The sequence below is a fragment of the Cryptomeria japonica genome, chromosome 10, assembly GCF_030272615.1.
Source record: "Cryptomeria japonica chromosome 10, Sugi_1.0, whole genome shotgun sequence".
Lineage (NCBI taxonomy): Eukaryota > Viridiplantae > Streptophyta > Pinopsida > Cupressales > Cupressaceae > Cryptomeria > Cryptomeria japonica.
In genome coordinates this window covers 505,439,744-505,465,917 of record NC_081414.1, presented here as the reverse complement: position 1 = coordinate 505,465,917, position 26,174 = coordinate 505,439,744, and the positions used below count along the sequence as shown (strand labels likewise).

Here is a 26,174-nt window from a genome sequence, read left to right as displayed (position 1 = left end):
CAACATTTGAACCAATAATCTGCCAAAAAGTTTGAAAAAAGAACATAGGGAAACCGTCAAGGCCAAGAACTTTATTACCTTCACAAGAAAAGTCTGCAGCTCTAACCTCATCATGAGATGGGATTATGGTTAGCTCCTTATTCATGTCTTGGGAAACAGTACATATAAACTTCGACAGGATCTCATCTTGAGCATTAACATCCTGACAGCCATCATCCGGAAGAAGAGTGGAAAATATATAATGGCTTCCTAGTTTAACTCCTTATGCTTATCAATCTAGCCATGATCCACTAAAATTTTATTGATTGTGTTTGAGGTCCTATGTTTGAGGATAGTCATATGAAAAAACTTCATGTTTTTGTGACCAGGTTTGAGCCATAAATCTTTGGACCTTTGATTCCAGAATTCCTCCTCCTTAGAGATGATATCATGAATCTTGGTAAGTAACTCAACTTCTTTATCCATAACCATAGAATCATACCCCACATCTTGAATCTGAGACTATACATCATCCAAATCTTTCTTAAGATTTTCTTTTATCTGAAAAATATTGTTGAAGGAAACTTTATTCCAGAGTTGGATATTGGAAATAATATTGGCTAGTTTATTAGCCACTCTAAACATTGCAGTTCCCTGAATGTCAACATTCCACCATTGCTAGTTTATTAGTCTGACTTGGATGAGGCCCCCCCCACTTCTTTTTTTGGAACAAGTGAATTTAGCTCCAAGGAGATTAAGGTCTAACAAACACAAAGAGTTAATCATATCCGCCAGGTCCTCCCTACTTTCTTCCAAAACAGGCATCCCATCAGCCTTTTCCATACTAGATAATGGGGTATTGAAATCCCCCAATAGAATCCATTTCCCATTTGGGAAAGCCATTCTAGCATTAATAATATAGGACCTGAGCATTTTTATAGTGTTTTTCCCATTTGGACCACAGATATTAGAAATGATCCAAGATGATCCATCAGATAGACTAGTAAATCTAGTGGCAATGTGATTAGGAGAAGTAAAGACAACCTTACCCAAAAGCCATCTAGGATTGTACAAAGTGGCAGTACCACCATAAGCTCCATTAGCATCAGCACAATGAGTTCCACACTCTCTGAAAATAACCAATTTGATCTTTTCCACTCTACAACCAGGCATTTTGGTTTCTTGAACAAGAATATATCCGGCTTGTGATCTCTAACTAGGTTGGATAGAAGATCATGTTTGTGGGAATGATTCAATCCCCTAATATTCGATGAAATAACTTTCATTTGACTGGATGGGGGGAACCAATCCCCATGTCTTGTAGTGTTATTTGAACTCCATAAACATTGGAATACCGACTATTGTTGTCAATACTAATCACATCGGGAGGCCTCCCCACTACCCTCAAATCAGATCCACAATCCGCCTTTTGTTTGTTTCTAGTCTTAACACCACTAGAAACCAGTGTTAATAAATGACCATTTGGGGAGTTCCTTTTTTTGTGCTTAGTTTTTACCTAAATAAACAGATTTGGATTATCATCATCCTAGGTCACATCGTTAGTAATGTTTGAATCCAATAAAATCCCAACATCAACAACAAGGTGGATGCAAGGATCCTTAACACTATGAACCTTCGTCATAGACTTATCCCCATTAGAAATCTCCTCAGGCTTCAAACTTCCCCCTGCATCCCCCCCCCCTCATTCAAATGATCTAGGTTTGAAGGATTTGGATCTGGACCAACCTCAACACATGGGATATTATTCATTCCATCCATACATGGAGTGGGATCCAAGGATGGAGACTCCACCAAATCCACCCCCTTTGTCTCATTTTTCTTCTTCCAACTCTTCTTAGGCATAGGCTTAGAAGGGCATTCCCTGGCCCAATGACCAACTTTTTTACAATGGAAACAAGTAAAGGGAATAGATTCATACTCGACTTTCTAAACCAATCTACCCAGCTTAGAGAAGGGGCCAATCTCCTTTGGAAAATTAGCAGATTGTTTAACATTCACACAGATTCTAACATACACTAGACGCGTCTTCGCAGAGGTCACTGGGTCAACTGAAAGGAGCTCACCAAAGCATCCAACAATCCCAGCAAAGATTTCTTCGCCCTAGAACTCCATAGGCAAATTTGGTAGCCGCACCCAAATAGGGACCTCATTACATTCCCATTCCTTTGGGTTAAAGCCTAGTTCCCATTTCTTGAGAGCCAACGATGATTTGCCTAACATCCAGGGACCACCCGCTAAGAAAGATCGAAGGTCCTCCTCACAGGCAGAGGAGAAGGAGAAAAAAACATTAGACATGGCAACCACATCAATTTGACCCTTTCCCTTCCATTTATGGGACACCGAATCCCTAACAGCTTCAATATTAGGTCGAGGGCCAATAAACTTGCCAACCAGGACAGGGGCCAGATTAGCCATATTGTTTTCCACGATACAATCTGGAATAGAAATTGAACAAGAACCAAACTTCAGGTCCACTTTATGGGGAACAGGCGCAATAGCCTTGCATTTGAGGTTTGACCCAAATAAAGTAGACCATTTTCTATTGTAGTCTAGAGATCCCGGTTTCCTAAGATTCTCCACAAACTTTCTGGGACCCTCCCCACCACAAGGTAAAACAATAAAGTTGGTTTTTTCTTTTGTTGGTACCGGCAAGGTGTCCCCATCCCAAAACCCGTTGAGACTGCCATCAGAAGCTTTAGGTTTTGTTTCTCCCATGGATTACATCACGTGGGAGCCTCCGGAACCTTCATCATCGGATCTTCCCGCTCCCACTCCTGCTCCATTCGAATTCAAACCAGTCACTCCAGTTGTTCCCACCATTCCCGCCTCTCTAGCTGCTTACATTAATAAAATATAATAACTTTATTTTTTATATTTCAAGTTTTTGTTCCTTTCTTGAGTTGCTTCCTATTTTAAATTTCTATTACTGTTCTCCAACAGTTAGTGATAGATGTATTTACAAGTGATCATACCTACTAGCAATAATTAATTAATTGCAAATTACGTCCCACATTTCATTTGAATTACTTACAATTGTTGGCACATAATAAAAGTTCTAACTAATATTTTTACTACACCAATAATAGGAGCTAAATTTTTTTTTAAATTATGGATTTGCTCCTCCTTATCTCAGTCGGTGGTTTCCAAGAACACTCTCCCTCTTCACCAGGGTTTAATTCTAAGACTTTATAAGTTTCGTTTGGCTTCAACCTTATCTAGTGGGGCCCGTATGACCTCCTCTGGTCCTCCGTCTTCGAGTAGCTTCTTTATAGTGGTTATGTAAGAGGTCCAGGCCTATCTTGCTTTAATCAATCATAAATAAACCAATAATAGGAACTATATGTTTATATCAATAATTATTACCATTTTAAATAAATTCATTATAATTTTTTAGCTTAGTAATAACTAAAAAATCTTTAATTCACTCATTCTAATCCACATTTATATTTATGTTTGTAAAAGTAAATGTTATTTTTAGATTATTGGCATTTTACAAGTCGTATAGAATATTGCTCATATTTTGTATCCCTTTTTACTCACCACCATTCATTCTTTCTAATTATGTAGAGTGTAAACTTCCATAAGACATTATCTTGTTGTAAAACATCAAAACAAGAAAATTGACATGTATTATTCAAAAAATATGTATAACCTATCTAAATGTATTACACTTCAAAAAATTAATTCATCTTGGAAACAACTATGTTGTATCTTCAACATTAATTATACATGGTTAAATAGGTATTATTGTTTCAACTTCATTTGCAATGTCTGCTTCATAAGGTAAAGTTTTATAGTTTACATTCATGGTGTAATAGTTTTCATATGTATTTCAATTTTTATAGGAATAATTTACTATCCCACAGAAATGAATTATTTGATTGAAAATGCAATCAAGATGATCGGTGATGGAAACCTAAAGTTGCAACCACATTTGCAAGTATTAAGTATGGCAAGTTTGGGGATGACCTTCGATCAACAAATCGATTTTAAAATAGACCTCTCTATTGGATTTCACAAGCAAAAGGATACACTTAGAAAAAAAATACAATGATTCCATAAAGTCAATACAAATCCCTAAGGGATCTACACTTCTACCCATCAAATATAGTTGCCATATTATTCGCAATTCAAGGTGAGCCACAATGTTTGATTGATTTTCTAACAACTGTCGATCAATTTCGTGTAAATTAGCAAATTCTTGGACCCACTATGTAAAACTTGTTGCAATTTTAGCCCTCCAAACTAGTTTATATACACAAGGACGTGAGATTTTAAGCTCACAAAGATTTTAAAAATTATAAAGAAAGTGACAAATGATACAAGGTTAACACTTGACTTGAATTAGTTGGATATTTTTTCACATTTTTTTAGAAAATCCTAATCTAGAGTTGGGTTAACGAATAATAGATGTGTAGGAAGATATAAAACTGAAATAATGGAGTTCTCTTATAAATATCAAAAATACTTCATCAATAAATGTAAACACAAATATCCAAACATAGACATGTTTTTTAAAACATAAAACACCACAATCAAAATATGTGATTTCAACATATAAAATCACAAAATTTGACATCAACCTAGATAAAATGGAGCGAAAAGGATATTTTTTATATCATGTGTCATGTTAGATGTGTCTATCTTAAAACCATGCATGATCCGAGTCCATCCTTTATTACTTTCCACACCTTGACATAAACAACATTTCTGTCGGTTTATTTATAGCTTGTTCTTACCCAAGTTACAAATGCCCCTTTGAAAAATGTTCACTTTTACATTCAAGAAAATTAGGAAATCCCTGTCAAACTTTTTGATACCAGTTTTATACCTAAACAAGATCTTAACACACAAATTTATGATCTTTCCTTTTAAATATTATAATGTTAGAAAATGCGCAGTTTGCATTGATACAAAGAAATAGCGGTCATGGGTTTTGCTAATTTGAAAGTTAGGAACCCCTGGCCAGACAATCTGAGTGTGACGATGGAAATTCACGAGATAAATGATGTGAAGGCGGCTGAAAAAATATATTGCAATCTGTGTCGGGGAGCTTGACACCTTCTGATTATAGTCTTTGAATAAATACTGTAGTATTAATCTAGTGTCTGAACGTTAGGTTTGAAAACAACAACGCGGGAAGAACAAGGGAAGTCAAAGCCTTATATGCCCAATTCTCGTCAACAAGAAGAAGTTCAGGTTGGAAGATTGAAATTCTACTTTGTCTGCTATTGTAGTGCGTGATTGTCTGCTATTGTAGTGCGTGATTTTCTATTTATAAGGTGCTCGTCTTAAACCTTGTATTCATCCTCGAACGCTTTGTCTGGCCGATCATTGTTTGACATCCCAGAAATCAGACACAATTATTTGATTGATTCCTTAATTTCTATCAGTCAATCAATGGCCGTATTTCCATTGCCCCAGCTTGAAGATAATGCTGTATTATTACCCAGTTCCCAAACTAACTCAACGCAGCCTCAGCTATGTGACGTATGGAGAGATATACAAGGTGCCCATAATTGGAATGGTTTGCTTGATCCCATGGTGCCCAATTTGAAAGCTGAAGCTCTCAGATATGGGAATTTGGCACAGCTTTGTTACGACGCATTTGATGGCAAAAGCTAACTAAAAAAACTACGGCACATGTTATCACAGTAAAAGAGATCTGTTCAATAAGATGGGCATGTCTGAAAGTGGCTACCAAGTCACTAAATATGTTTACGCCAATACTAATCTGTTAAATCAAGTTTTTGGTGAGAAACCAAAAGACCAAGGTGTTTGGTTGGGTTTTATTGCAGTTTGCACGGATCCAAATGAGATACGAAGGCTTGGACGACGAGACATAGTGATTGCATGGAGAGGAACTCAGACTGCTGAAGAATGGATAGAAGACCTGAGAGATATTCTTGTACCTACAAGATTATCCTATAGATGCAAGAGGACAGGCAAAAACCAAGAGCATCATTTCGCGGATGGAGTACTAATTGAGAGAGGATTCCTGAGCTGCTATACTTCAACTGTCCGTCACCGTCAAGGCGCTGTAGGAGCCACTGTGAACATCAGCACCAGAGATTTGGTAGTCTCAGAGATAGAACGATTGATTCAAGTTTATGAAAAAGAGATGGACAATTTAAGCATAACATTTACGGGACACAGCTTAGGAGCTGCTCTTGCAACCTTGAGCGCTTATGATATCAAACAAATGCTTTGCACCGAGCATAATTTTCATCAAATTCCCGTCACCGTCTTCGCTTTTGCCTCTCCCCGGGTGGGGAATATTGCGTTTGCTAAACGGGTGGAGGAGATTGGAGTGAAAGTGCTGAGGTTTGTGAACAAGCGTGACCTGGTTCCCAAAGTGCCCGGAGTTTGTATGAACGAGAACGTGGGATGCCTCAGCAAATTGCTGCATTGGCTTCCGTGGACATACTTTCATGTTGGCGTCGAGCTTCCTTTACACAACAATTCTCCATTCATTCAGCACACCCATAATCTTGCCTACTTTCATAATTTAGAGCTTTACTTGCATTTACTGGACGGGTACGTTGGAAGTAAGCAGCCGTTTTCTTGGAGTGGAAGAGATCATGCTCTGGTTAATAAGAGCTGTGATTTATTGCGCGAGAAATATGAAATTCCTCCAAAATGGTGGCAGGAACAGAACAAGGGCCTCGTTAAAGGTCCAGATGGCAAATGGACGCAGCCATCAGAAGAGGAATAATTCATGTCTCACTCAACTCCAGATGACATCAACGTCCAACGTTCTGCGCCGCAATGTCACCACAACTGTGTTGGTTATTGAATTATTCTTTTTATCTGGATGTATATATTTAACATGTTGTCACATTCATTATTGAATTAATTTAACTTCAAAGCTTAACCTTAAGAGTGAAATGAAATCAACTATGCAGGAGTTCATAGCTGTGGATGATACAAATTAGCTTTTGATTGTCATAGAAAACAATCACGTGTCATCAGTAATCTAATAGATAATAAAAGTACGCGTAAATCAGTATTGATTTTAATTATGAACATTGCTATTAAACAAGAGATAATACGCCTCAGCTCTGTTGTAGCCTAAAATACCTTCATACAAAATTTGTAAAAATAGTCAACAAGGGTAAGTTCTCAAATCTTTCTCTAATCCTCAGAATTAGTGACAATATCAATGTTCTAGTGCTATCTAAATCTACCGAGAACTTTAGTTGAGGATTGCATGTATGCATGCCATACTATCTATAATTATGGGATTACCAAATATTTGGTTTCTAGGTATATAGCTCTACACTAGCACATTTTATTGTCACTCAATTGCACCCATACTTTAAGATCATACACGTATACATCCAACACGTTATAATTCTAAAACAATGATTGTCTAGGGATGTGACAATTATTGTGGAGGCTAGTATGGTAATGCCGCAACTTCCCCATGATGGGGAGGCATTGCATTTAATTTATGAGAGCTTGAAGAAGACATAAGGGACTACAAAGAATCAAGTTAGCTTTCTTGATAAGGAACTAAATTGTGATGGTGAAAATATTGAGCTTCCTTCTTTACCAATCAATCTTATCAACTATCAACAAAATATAAAGGATGCATTTTTTATTCTTGATTTCATTTTTTGATTAAATCGTGAATGACAAGTGTATGATTTTAAGTTAGGAGCTTTACATGTGCTGAATACCAAATCCTTGAAATCAATTATGTATAATCCAAGGAAACTATAATATAATATCAAATAGCCAATTTTATTGGACAATAATTTCTTAAGTACTCTTTCTTTCTTCTATATTTAATCATTTATTAAAATGCCACTTTTTGCCTAGTATTTTTGCAATCAGCGTACATACGAAATTTCATGGACTTGCTAAAGATGACCATAGATTCGGTTTGGACACATGCAATCTCCAAAATCTACTAATACTTTTTAGTTTTTTGGACTCGTTCCTTAGACAACAACATACAATGATAATATTGCACAATTATGAGTAACCCTTTCGGCTTACCAAATTTCTCATAGATAGATTGTTATCCATAGAATTTTTTCAATAACTTAGCAATATTACTCAATATGCATGTAGTTTTTAAAAAGGAAACGTTCTTTATTTTAGATCCACTTCTATTTGGATGGGAGTACAATAAAAAAAATGGGAAGCAAATCTTGAACCTCCTAAGATTCAAGTTAACGTAATTCAACCTAGAGATCATAGAGGACTTTTGGAAATAGGACCCTAAAAGTTTCAATTCTAGTAGGATAAAAAATTTAAGAACGAATCAGATTTTTATACATAAAATTTAGCCTAAAATAGAAATAAGCTAGTGTTTGAGTAGCAAATTGTAGGATGTATATAAATAAAACAATGATCTATTCACTATCCTCCTCCCCTTTAAATATTACATACTATAATGTCTATTTTTTGTGCAAAATGAGTATCAAGCTCCACTTGAAGGAAGAACCATAAAAGTAAAGGTTGGACTAAGAAATAAATCATTTACCTTATTGGAAGTACAATTAAAAAATACACAAGATGTATATGAGTATTTTAAAACGTCGCTATTTATAAAACTTATGGGATAGTATCAAACTATCAGAATGCCTCATGGAATTAGATTTCACCTTTGAAGGACTCATAGAGCGATTGGAACAAATTTGTGAGACACGAGAGCTACTATCCAACAACAACTCAAACTGCGCACAATTTAGACGAGAACAACGCTCATGAGTAGCGGATTGCACCTAGTATTCAAAAACATTCCTGAAACTAAGCACAATCATACATGAACTGAACATAACGTCCAAAGTGGGTCCAAAGTGAGTGTGAAATTGTATTTGTAAGCAATCGACTACACTACACTATCAAGTGATCCATGCCCATCAATCAATTGGAATTAACTTCCTAGAAGTTGCATTCAAGATTTATGAGTAATATTTCACTTAGCTTTCCTGACCTAATAGATCAAGCAAAAACACCTTGTTTAGATGTACACAATGTCTAGGCCTATGACGTTCAATTAATAAAACCAACATTAAATGAGTTCCATGCAAATTATGTTTCAAAACTATATATAAAATATGCAATATTCTAATAGCATTAAATCCTCTATTAACTATGAGTATTTGTAGCTACAATTGCTAGATTACATAGATAAATTATTATTGCATATATATTAATTTTTTATAAAAATATCCAAATACACTATAATATACACACTAAAAAACACTAATAGAGTAGAAATATTCCTTGCAGCCATATGATGGAATCTCCTACCCTATCATATTCTAGACACAAAGACTTACATATGAAGAGAAATAAAACTGCATAAAAAGATTCAATAACTATGTATACCTAGCTTGTGGTAAACCTATCCACAATCTTCACATTAGCCAAATAGAATTCCTTAACAGCCATATTCTATGATTACATCCTATGGCACTAAAAAAATGGAGCCTCATAGCACCCAAAAACTAATTTAAAAAACACCCCAAAAATAGAGTCATTTAGATGGCAATATAAAAGCATGTAAATGCACTAATCTTCCATTGAGATTGAAGGAGAATTGCTTCCCTTTGCCTGACTATAACCTCTCCTACACCTAAACCAAGATTTCATCCTCAATTTCCTCCTTATGAGATAGGATATCAGTAGAAAATATAGTTAGGCAGTCTTATTCTAGACTTGCTTGTAATCCATTAGAGTGACACCTTACTTTCTAACAAACATACTGAATGATACAACATGAACTAGAAAATATGATGTTTTTTTACTAAATGATACAATATGTTACAAATATGGAGACAAAGATATCAAAATAAAGTACTCATGAAATAAGCTCACTAACAACATATAAGTTGCTTTCTAATCAACAAAATATCACCAAATACCTCAATATGAAAACTCTTCTATAAAATGCATGCAAAATATTTGTCTTAATGACAATTCTTTAAAATTGGAGAAAATTATAAAAAAAGAGTTGCTACATCTGAGGTGGTATCTTACATAGGTATTAGAGCTAGTGGTCTTGCCAACCTGTTGGGAGACTACCATCTATTAAAGTTTCTTGAGTTGCATGACATTTTAGAAAACATTCATACTTGGTATATTATTGCATCTAAAGAAAATTAGATTGTGGGTCACTTATCAAAATATTTTAGTGATTTGATGAAGTGTATTCAACCTAGGAAATTATAGAAAGAAAAGTGGAAATTTGTCTCTTAATGATTGGAATAAAGTTGGAGTCTCCAATTTCTAGATAATTTTCTTATCAAGCTGATGTAATTGGAATTATGTTTGTCTAAGGTAGAACAATTATATTGCAAGATGTTGAATTGGTCCAACGGAAGCTTATGGAACATCCTCGTGAGGATTAAGACTTGAAGTTGCCTCTTGTCTCAATGAGTTCTTAAGAATTACAATTCATATAACACTATATAATAATGATATAATGATGATGATTTTATAGATTATTATTAAAGGATTTCATGGGTTGTGTCGTACCAGAAGCCCTTCTTTTGATAAGAGGGCTCAAAGTTTAAAAGTTATGGATAAGGTGAGATCATTTTTTAATTTTTATTGATCTCAAGTGCAATAATTTAATTATTTGAATGTTCCAATGATTCTTTACCAAAATAAAAAACATCATGCATAAAATGTTAAGGCATCCATGTTAACTATTTTTTGCTTGATTTCAAATGAAGATGATGATATCTCTAAGAAGGTACAATTTTAATTTTTGGCCATTTTTAGAAAGGAACAAGATGTCTCACATATAGCTCGTAGGTTCTCATAAAAATTAGTAGAGTAAAAAATTGAGAAGCTTAAAAACCAGCTGACAAAATAGGAAGTGATTTCTTTTGGTTTACAACATACAAGATCCCACAAAAATAGATAGGAGTAAAAAGAGAAGTGATGTTTCACATGTCAAGAGGCTTGGACACTCAATCACATATGTGGTCCAATTGATAAATAAAATTAAATATTACATTATAAATTGAAGCTAAGAATATTGCAGAAATATTAGCTTGTTGTTATTCAACCGTTCACGAAGTAGGAAAAGAAAGAAAGGGAAAACAAACTCAAGTAGGTGATTGAAGATCTTGAATAAATCCAAGAAGACTTTAGCTTCAAGTAGAGTCCTAATTTGACATGTTCAAAATTTGGACGTTAGGATGGTTGGTTTGAATTAGAAAGTGGTAATAACTTTTAAGTTTATTGATAGCCCATTGTTTGTTATGAGTGCTAATTTGACTTTCCAAAATCCACTCTTTCAGTTGGATGATGAGGTGACATCTAGTTGTTGATGAAACCAATGGGATGTGGGATTAAGGTGTTGTTTGTGGTCCTATGAGGTGGAGCCAATTGAATTGTCTATTGACCCACCCAAAATCATTGAGTCTTTACTTCTTGTAATGGACTATTATAGATTGAATTATCATGGGTTGACAGTTGAACTTGTTGGTTTACGACAAGAAAGGGAGTACCATTGCACGGTCTATATTTTTTGGGGTGCATACCGTTTTGATTGAATATATAAGTATCATCAAGTGTACTCTTAATGTGGCCCACATAAAATTACTATAGCACAACATCAACATGGTTAATTCACTATTTGGGTTGGTATCTATGCACAAGATGGAATAAGCATATGTCAAGATGTTGTAGAGCTAAAAAGAGATAATACTTGAATAAATTCCACATTATTAAAACTTTCTCACCATGTCAAACCATAAGTAATTTCAATGCCAAATACTAGGTGTGATTGTAATGTATTAATAAAGAACCAAAAATATATATAATCTCATGCCTCAAACAAAAGCCTTAGACTTATAATATAATCAAGTAACGTATTTAGAACTTCACAAACTCTTGCCAAGGCATTAAAAATATTCCATATGCTAAAATTAAATATTAAATCTTTTTATTCATCATTAGACTTTATGAATCGATTCATTCATATTGAAAGTATATCATTACCAGAGGCAATATAATGCCCATGGAATAAATAGAGAAAAAACCAGTATTAATCTCCAACCTACAAATTTGTCTCATAAAAGGACTCCATAAATTTATCAAACTTACTTTCAACCCCCCTATGAAATCTCTAATAAACCATTCAAAATCTGAGATCATCAATACAATACAACCGCGAATGCTAATTGAAACTGCTTCAAGAATGAAACTAGGTTTTCATCCAATTCCTCCGAACTTGAGGGTTTCCATACTAGGGCTTCTCAACTAAAATCTAAAATCTTTTCGAGCTATACTAGAGAAAGAATAAACTAAGCATACCCAATAGAGACTCAAAGTGTCTTTTTATAACTCACCAAGGGAGCTTCTAGAAACCCTTTTAAAATTCTCTTACCTTTTAATATTTGTCTTTTTAAAATGGGAAATAATAAATAGAACCTTTTAATTAACGTCTTTTTTATAACATTATTAGATAATTAAATTAAGTTGTTATTAAATTTATTTAATTTTGACAACTTAAATTTTTATTATTTAATTAAATTTAAGGTCCAAATAAAGGGGACATTACACAAATAAATCTTATAGAAGGGATAAGTGTAATGTCTGCATTTTCATGTTATGTAGCTTTGTAGTTGGCTCTAATATTATGGGTGTGTATCGACCATATTAGAGTATTTTTTATGTTACCAACAAGATTGGATGGCCTAAAGGACTTAGAGGGTAGTTTTTGAGGTTATTTTAGACTTTTGGTGTATTCTCCAATATTCTTGGAGAGAGAATCTATCTATAATAAGTGTCTCAATTATGTTTGGTTATCATCACTCCTATGCAGCCAATTTTAATTTTAATGCATTTAAACCAGTTTTACAACTCAGGTGTAATGTTGACCTATATTTAATTAAATTTATAGAGGTTGTATTGATTTAATTAAAACAATTTAGTGGGCATATTGGTATAATATCTTGTTGGAGAGAGAATGGAAAGTTTTAAAGGTTGGATTTGCCTAACCTTGTACCTAAGGTGCCCAAAATAATTAAATACTTAAATAAAGCACTTTTGGGGGTTATAAGGATTAATTAGTCAATAGGCTACACTTGCAAGAAAGCTTGCATATGGTGAGCTTGACGATTTTGTCTTGCACTTGAAAATTGGTTATTATGTCTTCTTTTTGTTTGTAGACATCTGAAACAACCAACTATTCCTGTTGATGTTTCAAAGAAGCAATTGTTCTTATCAATGTTTCAAACAAGCAATATTAAAACAATTTTTGGGCAATGTGGGCAAACTGCATAGTATCGGGTGTGAAAACAAACCAACTCACCAGCCTCTCACTTCTCACATCTACTCTCTTTTAAAATGAGACAAATCTTGTCTCTCTAATAGAATCATTGTTCCTCATCTAATCAGCATGAACATAATGCACCCTAGACATGGTTTGTTAGTTGTTTGATCATGAAACATTTTTGAGCTATGTACATGCATTTATGTTCTCAATTACAATCAATCCTTTCAAAAGATATTTGCATTAATGCATTCGTACTACTTTCACCACCTCGATATTATATAAATATTCATTCTATCAACATTTGAAAGAAAGCAGCAACAAGGGTTTAAACAAAGCTAAGAAGAGCGGGAGAAGCAAGCAGTTTGTTGGGAGAAGTGTGATTTTGAAACATTTGAAGTTGACACAGCCTGGGCAGGGGATGGATCTGAGAACGGGCAGGGTGATGCAACACAGGATTCGACTGGACAACAGGGGAAGGAAGAACCCAGATATTGCGACCTGACTAAAAACATTCAGGAGGACTCGGGTGGTAAGAGTTGGTATGATAATGACAGACATAGGGTGTATCACTGGGGGAAGGATGAGGAAAAGACAAATCAGGAGACCTCCCCTTCATCATATCTTACACCAAAACCAATAGTTCATCCTCAAATTTCTCTTTATGGGATAGGATATCATTAGAAAATATAGTTAGGCAGTTTGATTCTAGACTTGCTTGTAATTCATTAGAGAGACACCTTTTTTTTTAACAAACATACCGAATGATACAATATGTTAAAAAATGATAATCTTTTTTAGTAGATGGTACAATATTTTACAATTATGGACACAAACATATCAAACTATAGTACTCATGAATGAAATTCATCAAGCAACATATATGTTGCATTGTTTTCAACAAACTATCACCAAGTACCTCAATATGAAATCTCTTCCATAGAATGCGTGCAAACTATTTGTCTTAATGATAATTCTCTAAAATTGGGGAAAAATTACAAAAAAAAGTTGCTACAACTGATGTGGTTTCCTACATAGGTATTAGAGGTAGTGGTCTTGCCAACCTGTTGACTAGCATCTATTAAACTTTCTTGAGTTGCATGACATTTTGGAAAACATTTAAACTTGGTAAATTATTGCATCTAAAGAAAATTAGATTGTCGGCCATTTATCAAAATATTTCAATGATTAAATGAAGTGTATTTGGCCTACGCAATTATAGACAGAAAAGGAAGTGGAAAATTGGCTCTTAATGACTGGAATAGAATTGGAGTTTGTGCAATTTATAGATAATTTTCTTATTAAGCTGCTATAATTGGAATTATGTTTTTCTAAGGTAGAACAGTTATATTGCAGGATGTTGAATTGGTCCAACAGAAGCTTATGGAACATCCTTGTGAGGATTAAAACTTGAACTTACCTCTTGTCTCAGTGAATTCTTAATTTATGGATAAGGTGAGATCATTCGTTATTTTTATTGATCTCGAGTGTAATAATTTAATTCTCTGAATGTTCCAATGATTATTTACCAAAATAAAAAAATATCATGCATAAAATGTTAAGGCATCCATGTTAATTATTTTTTGCTTGATTTTAAATGAAGATGATGAATCTCTAAGTGGGTAAAATTTCAAATTTTGGCCATTTTTAGAAAGGAACAAGATGTCTCACATATAGCTTGTGAGTTCTCATAAAAATTAGTAGAGTAGAGAATTGAGAAGCTTAAAAACTAGTTCACTAAAAAGGAAATAATTTATTTTGGTTTACAGGATAGAAGATTCCACAAAAAATAGATAGTAAAAAAAATAGAAGTGATGTTTCAAATGTCAAGACGCTTGGACACTCAATCAAATATGTGGTCCAATCAATAAATAAAATTAAATATTACATTATAAATTGAACCTAAGAATATTGCAGTAGTTGATGAATTTTATTTTGACCAAGGGATTTTTCTAACTTGTGAGCCTAAACTATGTAAAGACTATGACATTAAGGTGCTGATTTGGAGGACCAATTACAAAATTCTTTTCAAGATGCTAGTTTTGAGACACATAGACTGAAGAATTTGTTGAAGGTCGGTGAGGATATAATTGTGGTACCCTTATTCTATTTTGATGACACTCACAAGATCATGGAAGTCCTCTATTCGAAGGACCTAATTTAGAGAAGACATTTGGGGATGGAAGGTAAATTTATTCTTGCAAATTTATGAGTGGTAAAAGAAGCTTTACAGTCCATCAAATATGGTTAGGATTACTTTTAGAGAGAGATGAAATCATAAAAATTACTGAAGCTTTTGCTAATTCATTGAAAATTAAATAAGATGAAGTTAATAAGCTCACCTTGGACCTTAAGGATAGTAAGGAGGCCTTGGAGAATACACAAATGATTCCTCTAGAAGCAAAATATTAGCTTGTTGTTACTAAACAGTTCCCGGAGTAGGAAAAGAAAGAAAGGGAAAAGGAACTCAAGTAGGTGATTGAAGATCTTGAATAAATCCAAGAAGACTTTAGCTTCAAGTAGAGTCCTAATTTGACATGTTCAAATTTTGGACGTTAGGATGGTTGGTTTGAATTAGAGAGTGGTAATAACTTTTAAGTTTATTGATAGCCCATTGTTTGTTATGAGTGCTAATTTGACTTTCAATAATCTACTCTTTGAGTTGGATGATGAGGTGACTTCTAGTTGTTGATGACACCAATGGGATGTGGGATTAAGGTGTTGTGTGTGGTCCTATGAGGTGGAGACAATTGAGTTGTCTATTGACCCACCCAAGATCATTGAATCTTTACTTCTTGTAAAGGACTATTATAGATTGAATTATCATGCGTTGACAGCTGAACTTATCAGTTTACGACAAGAAAGGGAGTACTATTGCACGGTCTATATTTTCTGGGGTGCATACCATTTTGATTGAATATATAAGTATCATCAAGTGTACTCTTAATGTGGCCCACATAAAATTACTATAGCACAACATCAACATGGTGAATTCACTATTTGGGTTGGTATCTATGCACAAGATGTTGTAGAACTAAAAAGAGATAATACTTGAATAAATTCCACATTATTAAAACTTTCTCACCATGTCAAACCATAAGTAATTGAAGATAATAATATTGCAGTAGTTGATGAATTTTATTCTGACCAAGGGATTCTTCTAACTTGTGAGTGTAAACTATGTAAAGAGTATGACATTAAGGTGGCTGATTTGGAGGACCAATTAGAAAATTCTTTTCAAGATGCTCGTTTTGAGACACATAGTCTGAAGAATTAGTTGAAGGTCATTGAGGATATAATTGTAGTTTCCTTATTCTATTTTGATGACACTGACAAGATCATGGAAGTCCTCTATTAGAAGGACCTAATTTAGAGAAGACATAGGGAGATGGATGGTAAATTTAATCTTGCAAATTTATGAGTGGTAAAAGAAGCTTTAGGGTCAATCAAATATGGTAGCAATTACTTTTAGATAGAGATGAAATCATAAAAATTACTGAAGTTTTTGCTAATCCATTGAAAGTAAAATAAGATGAAGTTAATAAGATAACCTTGGAGCTTACGGATATTAAGGAGGCCTTGGAGAATACGCAAACCATTCTTCTAGAAGCAAAAAATTCGCTTGTTGTTACTGAACAATTCACAAAGTAAGAAAACAAAGAAAGGGCAAAGAAACTCAAGTAGGTGATTAAAGAGCTTGAATAAATCCAAGAAGACTTTAGCTTCAACTAGAGTCCTAATTTGACATGTTCAGATTTTGGACGTTAGGATGGCTAGTCTGAATTAGAAAGTGGTAATAACTTTTCAGTTTATTGATAGCCCATTGTTTGTAATGAGTTCTAATTTGACTTTTAATAATCCACTCTTTTTGTTGGATGATGAGGTGACATTCAATTGTTGATGAAACCAATGGGATGTGGGATTAAGGTGTGGTGTGTGCCTATGAGGTGGAACCAATCGAATTGCCTATTGACCCACCCAAGATCATTGAATGCTTACTTCTTGTAATGTACTATTATAGCTTAAATCATCATGGGTTGACAGTTGAACTTGTGGGTTTACCACAAGAAAGGGAGTACTATTGCACAGTCTATATTTGATGGGGTGCATACCATTGTGATTTAATATACAAGCATCATCAAGTGTACTCTTAATGGGGCCCACATAAAATCATTGTAGCACAACATCAACATGGTGAATTCACTATTTGGGTTGGTATCTATGCACAAGATGGAATAAGAATACCTCAAGAAGTTGTAGAACTAAAAAGAGATAATACTTGATTAAATTCCACATTCTTAAAACTTTCTCACCATGTCAAACCATAGGTAATTCCAATGCCAAACATTAGGTGTGATTCTAATGTATTTATAAACCACCAAAAGATTAAAGAAATCTCATGCCTTAAATAAAAGCCTTAGACTTATAATATAATCAAGTCACGTATTTAGAACTTCACAAACTCTTGCCAAGGCATTAACAATATTCCATATGCTCAAATTAAATATTAAAGCGTTTTAGTCATCTTTGGACTTTATGAATCAATTCATTCATATTGAATGTATATCATTACCAAAGGAAATATAATGCTCATGAAATACATAGAGAAAAAAAAAGTATTAATCACCTACCAGAAAATTTGTCTATTAAAAGGACTTGATAAATTTATCACACTTATCTACAACCCCACTATGAAATGTCTAACAAACCTTTGAAAATGTGATCAATATAATGCAACCATGGAGCCATGAGAGAGATAGACATAACGACCCATCCTCTAAAAAAATAAAATAGGGGTTATCATAAAGCTTTCAAGGCTAAAAACATCCACCCCATGGGGTTTTGGAAGGATCCCCAAACCCAAAGTGTTGGGTTTTAACCTGGGTCCCTAAACCAAGAAAGAAAAACCCCAAACAGAAAGTCTAAGGAAAACAGCCATCTCAAACCTCTCCAAGCATCTACTCACAAGAAGATAGGCAAGACTCACCTCCACCTCAATAGGAGTTGGGATTGTTAGGATAACCGGTGAACAAATGAGAGGGGGGGGTGAATCAATTGTTAACAAATTATAACTTTTAATCCACAATACAACCTTAAAAAAGTCAAGTACAAGTAAAGAACAGACATATGTTGGTAGGAACAAATACTAGTAAACAATACAACTTAACAATTAACCATATAGAGCAAATATGAAAAAATGATAAATGGAGGGAATAGCGCAAGCAGAGGGAAATTTGAATTCTGGAAATGGAGGGAATAGCGAGGTTGGATCCTCTGGTTCTACTGCCTCTGCAGCTCAAGGACAAGCAATGGATGATGAGGATGGGAGACCAGATGGGGACCCATGGCATCGGGACCCTCCTTTGGACCGCAAAAAGATGAAAGATTCTCCAAAATCGGGTCCCGAGGGTGTGAAAGCTATCTTAGAAAAGACTACAGAGGTGAAGGCTCTCAAACCCTAGATTATTCTTTTTGCAAATAAACCGACTGGAAAATTGTCCTTCCCCTTTGTGGAAGACATCTCTGATAGATAAACGGGTAGATTAGCTATTGTTGTTCCAAATTTGGTTATTGATCATAGCATTTCTTTAATGGCCTTCTCTTTGTTAGGAAAGTTTGTTGGACCATGACCCAATATTGAGGATGTTAGATCATTTGTTAAGAGAAAATGGAGGCTGAAAGGATAGGTTGATGTTTTAGCCCTGTCAAGGGGTTTTTTTGTTTTTTCCTTTTCTTGTCGAGAAGATATGGAAGCAACATTAAGCGGTGGACCTTGGATGTTTGGTAAATCTTCCCTATCCATGAGAAAACGGTCTCCTAATATGGAACTCAACGATTCCTTCTTTGAATCTACTCTGATCTAGGTAAGGTTGTCAGGCTTGCCACTTGAATTATGGGTTGAGGACATTTTCTCAAGAATAGTGAACTCCTTTGGGGAGCTTGTTGTGATAGATCCAATGACTGCAGCTCGAAAGAGATTGGTTTATGCACGCATTTGTGTCAATATTTCGCAGAAGATGGATCTTCCTAGCTCTATTGATATAAATTCCAAACCTGGTTTATGGGAACAGACAATAGAGTTTGAGTCCCTCCCCTTTGTGTGCTTTTCCTGTAAGAAAGATGGACACTGGGATAAGGCTTGCCCTAGCAACCCCAAAAAACCTATGAAGGTTAACAATCCCCATAAACACATATGGAAAGAAAAGAATAATATTAAGGTAGATAGTAGAGTGAAAGGAGGAAGTGAAATTCCTGGTAACATAAAAGAATTATCAAAAGGTGATAGAAATGCTAACCCTCTTAAGGCTCCCCTTTTGAAGGAAGATAAAAAGAATGAAATCAGTGGATTTGAGATCAAATCAGTCAATATTTTTTAGGTCCTACAGACTCAGGAGGATGAGAATGTAATCATTGAAGAGATTCTTGAAGAAGGTGAGATTGAAGATGCAACTGAAGCTCAACATGAGGCCCTTCAAGTTTCAGCGATAAAAAGAGATAAAGAGTGCCCAAATGATTTTGAAGGACATGAAGTTAATTATGGAAGGAAGAACAAGTTCGGATCGCCTAAGGTTAATCTAAATGCATTACTCCAGAATGTTGGAGTTGACACGCCCACTTCATCCCAGAAAAGAGGAGAACTATGGAATAACATGCAAGCTGATCTCAGAGATGAACATGAGGAAGAAATAACAAGGAATGGAAAAAAGAAAAATAAGAAGGTGGGATGCCCTAATGGGGTGAAAACTAGGACCAGATCCAAGGCAAATATTGGTCTATCCAAATCTCCACAGGGACATAAATCCATGAAATGGCATAGGGACTAGGAGAGTAAGCAAAACATAGCTGATGGAAGGCAGCAAACTATACAGGAATCCTTCCCCTAGGTTTCCAAATGAAGGTAATCTCATGGAACATTCGAGGCCTAAATGGTCTCAATAAACAGGATATATTATGGAATCTCATTCGAGACCATAAGTCGGATATTATCCTTGTGCAGAAAACCAAAATGAGTAAGGAGAAAGTTGAGAATTTAAATTTCTTTAAAAATGGAGGGGTCTGTGGTAGTAGCTCGAATGGGGCCTCTGGTGGGGTGGCTATTTTTGGAACAAGAAAACTATTTTATCAGATATGATTGATGAAGATGATAATATCATATCTATGAAAGTTAAAAGCATCTCTGAAGGAAAGGAATGGGTAGTCACAAATATCTACGCCCCTAATTCCAAAGCTGCTAGGAGTAAATTTTGGGATAAAATCCAGCAAAAAAGAAGATCTTTCCCTAAGGACAGTGGGCTGTTGATGGGAGATTTCAATACTCCTTTGCAAGGAACTGAAAAATTTGGAGGAACTCAAGCCCAACTAGATAGCAGATCTGATTTGATGGACTTCATCAATGTCAATGCTCTTATTGATACTGATCTCACTGGAGCTTCTTACACCTGGTCTAATCGCAGGGACGGAGAAGACCTCATTTAGGTAAGGATTGATAGATCCCTTATTACTTATGATTGGATACTTTCTCATAGATGCTCCTTATCATTTGTCAATAGAATTGGCTCGAATCATTATCCCATTTCCTTTGTTGCTAAGTCCATTAAGAGTAAACAGTGCTTCCCTTTTTGGTTTGAGAAAATGTGGATCTCTCACCCCTCTCTGGAAAAATCCATTGCCAACTGGTGGAATATTGATGTGGATAGAACAACCATGTACAAAGTTGCTAAAAAACTTAGAAACATCAAAGATAACATTAAGATCTAGAACAAGAAGGTCTTTGGTGATATTTTTGAATCAAAAAAAAAAGTTGAAGGAGGAATTAGAACATATCCAAAACTCAATACAAAAAGATGGCTGTAAAAAGTATCCCAAGGCTAAGGAAGATGAATATATTATTCAAACTTCACAATATTATTTCTAGGGAGGAAATCTATTGGAGACAGAGATCCAGGGCTATTTGGGTGAAAGTTGGGGATAGAAATACTAATTTTTTCACATGACTTCCATGAAACATAAAGTTGTGAATAGAATTTCTAGATTAATTGCTAAGGACAAAATTATTCTTAAGGAGGATGATATTTTGGATGAAGCTGTTAGTTTCTTTTCTCAGCTTCTCACCGGTAGCAATGAGATTGATTCTGCTAAGCAATGGGATCTGGTTGACATCATCCCCAAGATTATTGATCCTAACCAGAATAAGGCCCTTTTCGTTATCTCCTCTGCTGAGGAAATTAAAAAAATGGTCTTGTCCTTTCAGGGGGATAAGGCTCCGGGATCTGATGACTTCCCCATGTTCTTTTTCTAGGAATTTTGGCATATTGTGGGAAAATACACAATCAATGCGGTCAAAGAATTTTTTGGTTCAAGAAGAATCCTTAAGGAAATCAACTCCACTTTTATTGCCTTAATTCCTAAGGTGGGTGGGGTGGATTCCATGGGAAAATTTAGGCCAATAAGTCTATGTAACTCCTTTTATAAGATCATATCTAAAGTTTTGACTTCTAGAGTTTTGGTTGTCCTCCCCTTTATCATCTCTGAGGAGCAAAAAGGATTTGTCCCTGGTAGGAAGATTTTGTATTCTATCATTCTTGTGCATGAGAATATTCATTCTCTCAATGCTGCCAATAAAGAAGGATTTCTGATAAAGTTGGATCTAGCGAAAGCTTATGATAGAGTGGAATGGCAAGCTCTTTTCAGAATTATGGAGGCTTTTAGATTTGATGAGAAGATAATCAAAATTATCAAAGAGTTGGTCTCCATCCCAATGTTTTCAATTCTCATTAATGGGTCTCCTTCTAGATTCTTTAAATCATCTAGGGGGCTCAGACAAGGAGATCCCATATCTCCAATCCTATTTACCATCTTGGCGGAGAGCATGAGCAGACTGATCCAAAAAATGAAAGTGAATAAAATTATCAAAGGTCTTCAACCTTCCTCTGCTAATGTGTTTTGTTCTCACCAACAGTTTGTTGATGATACTATCTTAATGGGATACTCTTCTAGTGGGGAGGTTGTTGCCTCTAAAGGTGCTCTTAATTCTTATTTATTGGCTACAGGCCAGCAAGTCAATTGGGACAAGTCTGCTATATACTTCATGAATACTCCTATCATAAGACAGCAAAGAATTGCTAATATCATTGGGTGCAAGGTGGAAATGCTCCCCTCCACTTATTTGGGTCTCCCATTGGGATTAGTTCCCCCAATCTCCTTCTGGAATATGTTAATTGACAAACTCAACAAAAAATTAGTTGGCTGGAAAGGATCCATGTTATCTCAAGTTAGAAAGTTGCAGCTCCTTCAAGCTACTCTCTAGAATCTCCCTGTCTATGCTCTCAGTCTATTTGGCATTCCGGCTAAATTTGTTGAAGCCTTAGAGAGGATTCGGAAAAGATTTCTTTGGTCAGGGGTTGAAAAAAAAAAAAAGAATATCCTTGGTTGCCTAGGACAAAGTGTGTAAGCCAAAGAGAAAAGGAGGTCTTGGTATTAAAGCTCTCAAAACTTTTAATAAAGCTCTTCTTGCTAAACAAATATGGAGGGCTTATGACATTAAGAAAGATTGGAACTGGATTTGGTTTGATAAATATATTCATGATCAACCTCTCCAGTCTCTCCTCTACTCTGAAGACATCCCTGTTGGGTCTTTCATTTGGAATAGTATTATCAAATCCACAAAAGTGGCCAAAGCTGGAGCTGGATGGGTCCTTGGAAAAGGTGACAAAATTAGGTTCTAGGAGGATCCTTGGATTAAAGATGAACCTCTCTTTAATCAAGACTGCAATCAATTCATTGATGAATGTAAAAGGAGGTTTGGGTCTATAGTGTGTAACTACTAGAAGGAGAATAGATGGGTTAGGCTTGATGCTATTTATCTTGGGTTTTCGCTACTTCAGCAGGAGTTGTTGTCCTTTTCTATTAACAAAGATTTTGATGATGTGTTCCTCTGGAAGAGTAATCCTAGGGGTGACTTCACGATTGCCTCAGCCTATAAAAACACATTTACCCAAATCAGCAACCCAATATGGGATAAAGTTTGGAATAGAATTCTTATCCCTAAAGTCAACATGTTCTTTTGGCTTGCTACTCAAAATAGGATTCTTACTATTGATAACTTGGCCCGAAGAGGTTTTATGTTCCCCAACAGGTGTGAGCTATGTCATAAAGAGGAAGAATTAGTTGATCATCTATTCATCCATTGCTCCTTCTCTTGGGAAATCTGGAGTAAGTTTTGGGTGAATTGGAAATTTGATTGGGTTATGCACAACAATCTCAAGGAAATTATTTGGCAATGGATCTTTCCCACCAAATTTCCTCTTATCAAGAACCTTTGGTCCTTAATCCTTCCCATGACTTGTTGGGGCATCTAGAAATAGAGAAATAACAAAATATTTAGGGAAGCTAAGTGCACTTCTCAGGTGGTCTTTGAAAAAGTTTGCAGGGCTATAAAAGAAAACATAAATATTCCTCACATGAACAAAAAACAATGGTTTTTTGCAAATATGAATGATATTGAAAAAGGCATCCTTACTGAATGGAATTTAATCCACAAAGTCTACATATATGACAATAAGACAAGGAGAGAAAGTATTATTTGGAGATTTCTTGATCATGATTGGGTCAAGGTGAATTTTGATGGAGCTGCTAAAGGCAACCATGGGAAGTCCGGTGGGGGAGGAGTCATCAGAAATGCTCAAGGTGTTTGCATTGCTGCTATTGTTTCTCCTTTTGGAATCCAAAATAATCATGTGGCTGAAGCTCAGGCTATGCTAAAAAGCCTCCAGCTTGCTCAGGGATTCAATTTTTAAAAAAATTGGTTGGAAGGGGACTCCCTCAATATCATTCAGGCTCTTAAAGGTACTAGTTCTTCCTCTTGGAATATTACTAATACTATTGAAAGTGCTAAAAAGTTATTAAATGACTATGTTAGTATTCTCATAACTCATACTCTAAGGGAAGGCAATAAGGTTGCAGACCTCTTAGCTAATGAAGGGGTCAATTTAGAGGTGGAGGCTAAATATATCATAGAGGCCCAATGTAAAAGGGATGTTAGGGAGCAATTATTATTTGATCACATCAATGGTTCAAGTTAAAATCATGATCACCTTTTGGGGTCCAGAATCCAAAGACAGAGATTGGGCGCAAGCGAATTGTCAGTTAATGATTGTTTTTAGGCATCATTTTTATGATCATTTGTGTGATGGGGATTATAATAATAAGTGTTGGATCTCTACGGCCATTATTATTTACTTCTTTAAAATCATAGATGGTACTCTGTTCTGCAATCCAAGTATTTTGCTCGAGAGCCTGTGTTTAAGTCTTGGCCTGCAATTTGTGAGATATACTATTAGAGACTTCAACCTGCTGTTCAACATGAGAGGTAACCTAAACCGGAATGAGCCCTCTGGTTGCGAGAACTAGAAAAGTGAGCGGAAAGTGTGGAGGAGGCTCCATAGACATGGATTCACTAACTATATGGAAAAGTTGCATGGTAGTAGAAAATCGGTGTCTCATGGCTTTGCTAAGGGTTGGAACTGCAACAGAGTCACTTTGTTTGGGGAGACCTGGAAGATTGATGAGGATTTGGTTGCGGAGGTCACTAGACTTCAAAAGGAGGGCACAAAGTTCTACAAAGACTGAAAGTTTGCTACTGAAGCGATTAAAAACTTCCCGAAAACTGAGGATGAGAAAGCTCGGCTTTCCAACAAAGACAACGTTTCTTACTACCTCCCCCAGCAGGTAAAGTTTTTTTGGTAGGAAATGCTAAGGGTTTTGATGGAATTCATGACTGTTGATGGTAGATTTACTAATGTCTACAATTATCATTTTGCAATTCTCAATCATTTTTGCTATGGGGTTAAGAGGCTTATTTTTCTCATTTACGAACACCTAAAGAAAAAAGATAGTGTTAGCAAGGATGATAACCTGGTAACAAATGCACATATTTCTGAGAGTTGTAATGACTCTGAGTCTGAAGATGATTTGTCGGATGCCCCTACCCATAAAAAAGGGAGAGTTGACATTGATAATGTGGACATGGAGGTGAATGATGGTATGGAGGAACAGGAGAAGGAGGCTGAGATTGAAGTGGAGAGTGAGAAGGAAGAGTATGCTGGAGAAGAGGAGGAAGGGAAAAAAGATGCCAATATTGAAAACCCTGATTCTAACCCTATGGGTTCAGATAGCAGGAATTTTACCCAGAACTCCATGGAGGAATCCAACCCTAAATCTGTGAGCTCTAAGCAGGAAAGGGATACGGTGAAAACTATCTTGAATGCCGCTCAAAATTACACGCTGGAGTCTTTCAATTTTCAGAAGTGGGTTATTGAAAATATTACCAGCATTCAGAGCAAATAGAGAGACCTGGAGAATAAGATTCGCAATTTGATCAAGTATACTAATTCGGGGAAAAAGAGTGCGGAGGTGGAAACCAGTGAAGCAGAGGATGAAATTGAAATGGAGGACTGGTCGGAAAAAGATCTTATAAAAGGGGATTTGAAACATCTGGAGGATGTGATTAGAATTGTAAAAGAAAAGACTGAGGTGGATAACGAGATCATCATCAATCAGGTTGCTAAAACTGAGAAGGCATTGAAAAACTTCATGAACCACAGTCTTGAGGTCTTGAGAATCACGTCTCAAAACATGAATGCCTTGGTGGATCACTTACAGAGGAAAAATAAGAATAAGGATTTGGTAATCATTGATGATATGCCGACCTCCACCTCTACTCATCAAATCTCCAGGTGAAGGACCAGGCAGACAACTAGTGATATGGAGACAAAGATGAAAGGCATTCAGCTGAAATAGGAGAACACTGATGTAAGAGAAGCCACTAAGACCATGATGTTGTTGGTTCAGAATGCAAAGGAGTCTATTAAAAGTTTTATTTGATATGTAATGTTGGAGTTTGGATGCCAGTTTCTCGTTGGCTCTGTGT

The 26,174-nt window shown here is 35.5% G+C and overlaps 1 protein-coding gene across 1 annotated transcript; it reads left to right on the top strand.

Annotated features, from left to right (window-relative positions):
• Positions 1 to 5,677: 5,677 nt before the first annotated feature.
• On the top strand, positions 5,678 to 6,715 carry LOC131079652 (phospholipase A1-Igamma2, chloroplastic-like). The gene has a single exon (XM_058017660.2). The coding sequence runs from the start codon at positions 5,678 to 5,680 to the stop codon at positions 6,713 to 6,715; it is 1,038 nt and encodes a 345-aa protein (XP_057873643.2).
• Positions 6,716 to 26,174: the final 19,459 nt, after the last annotated feature.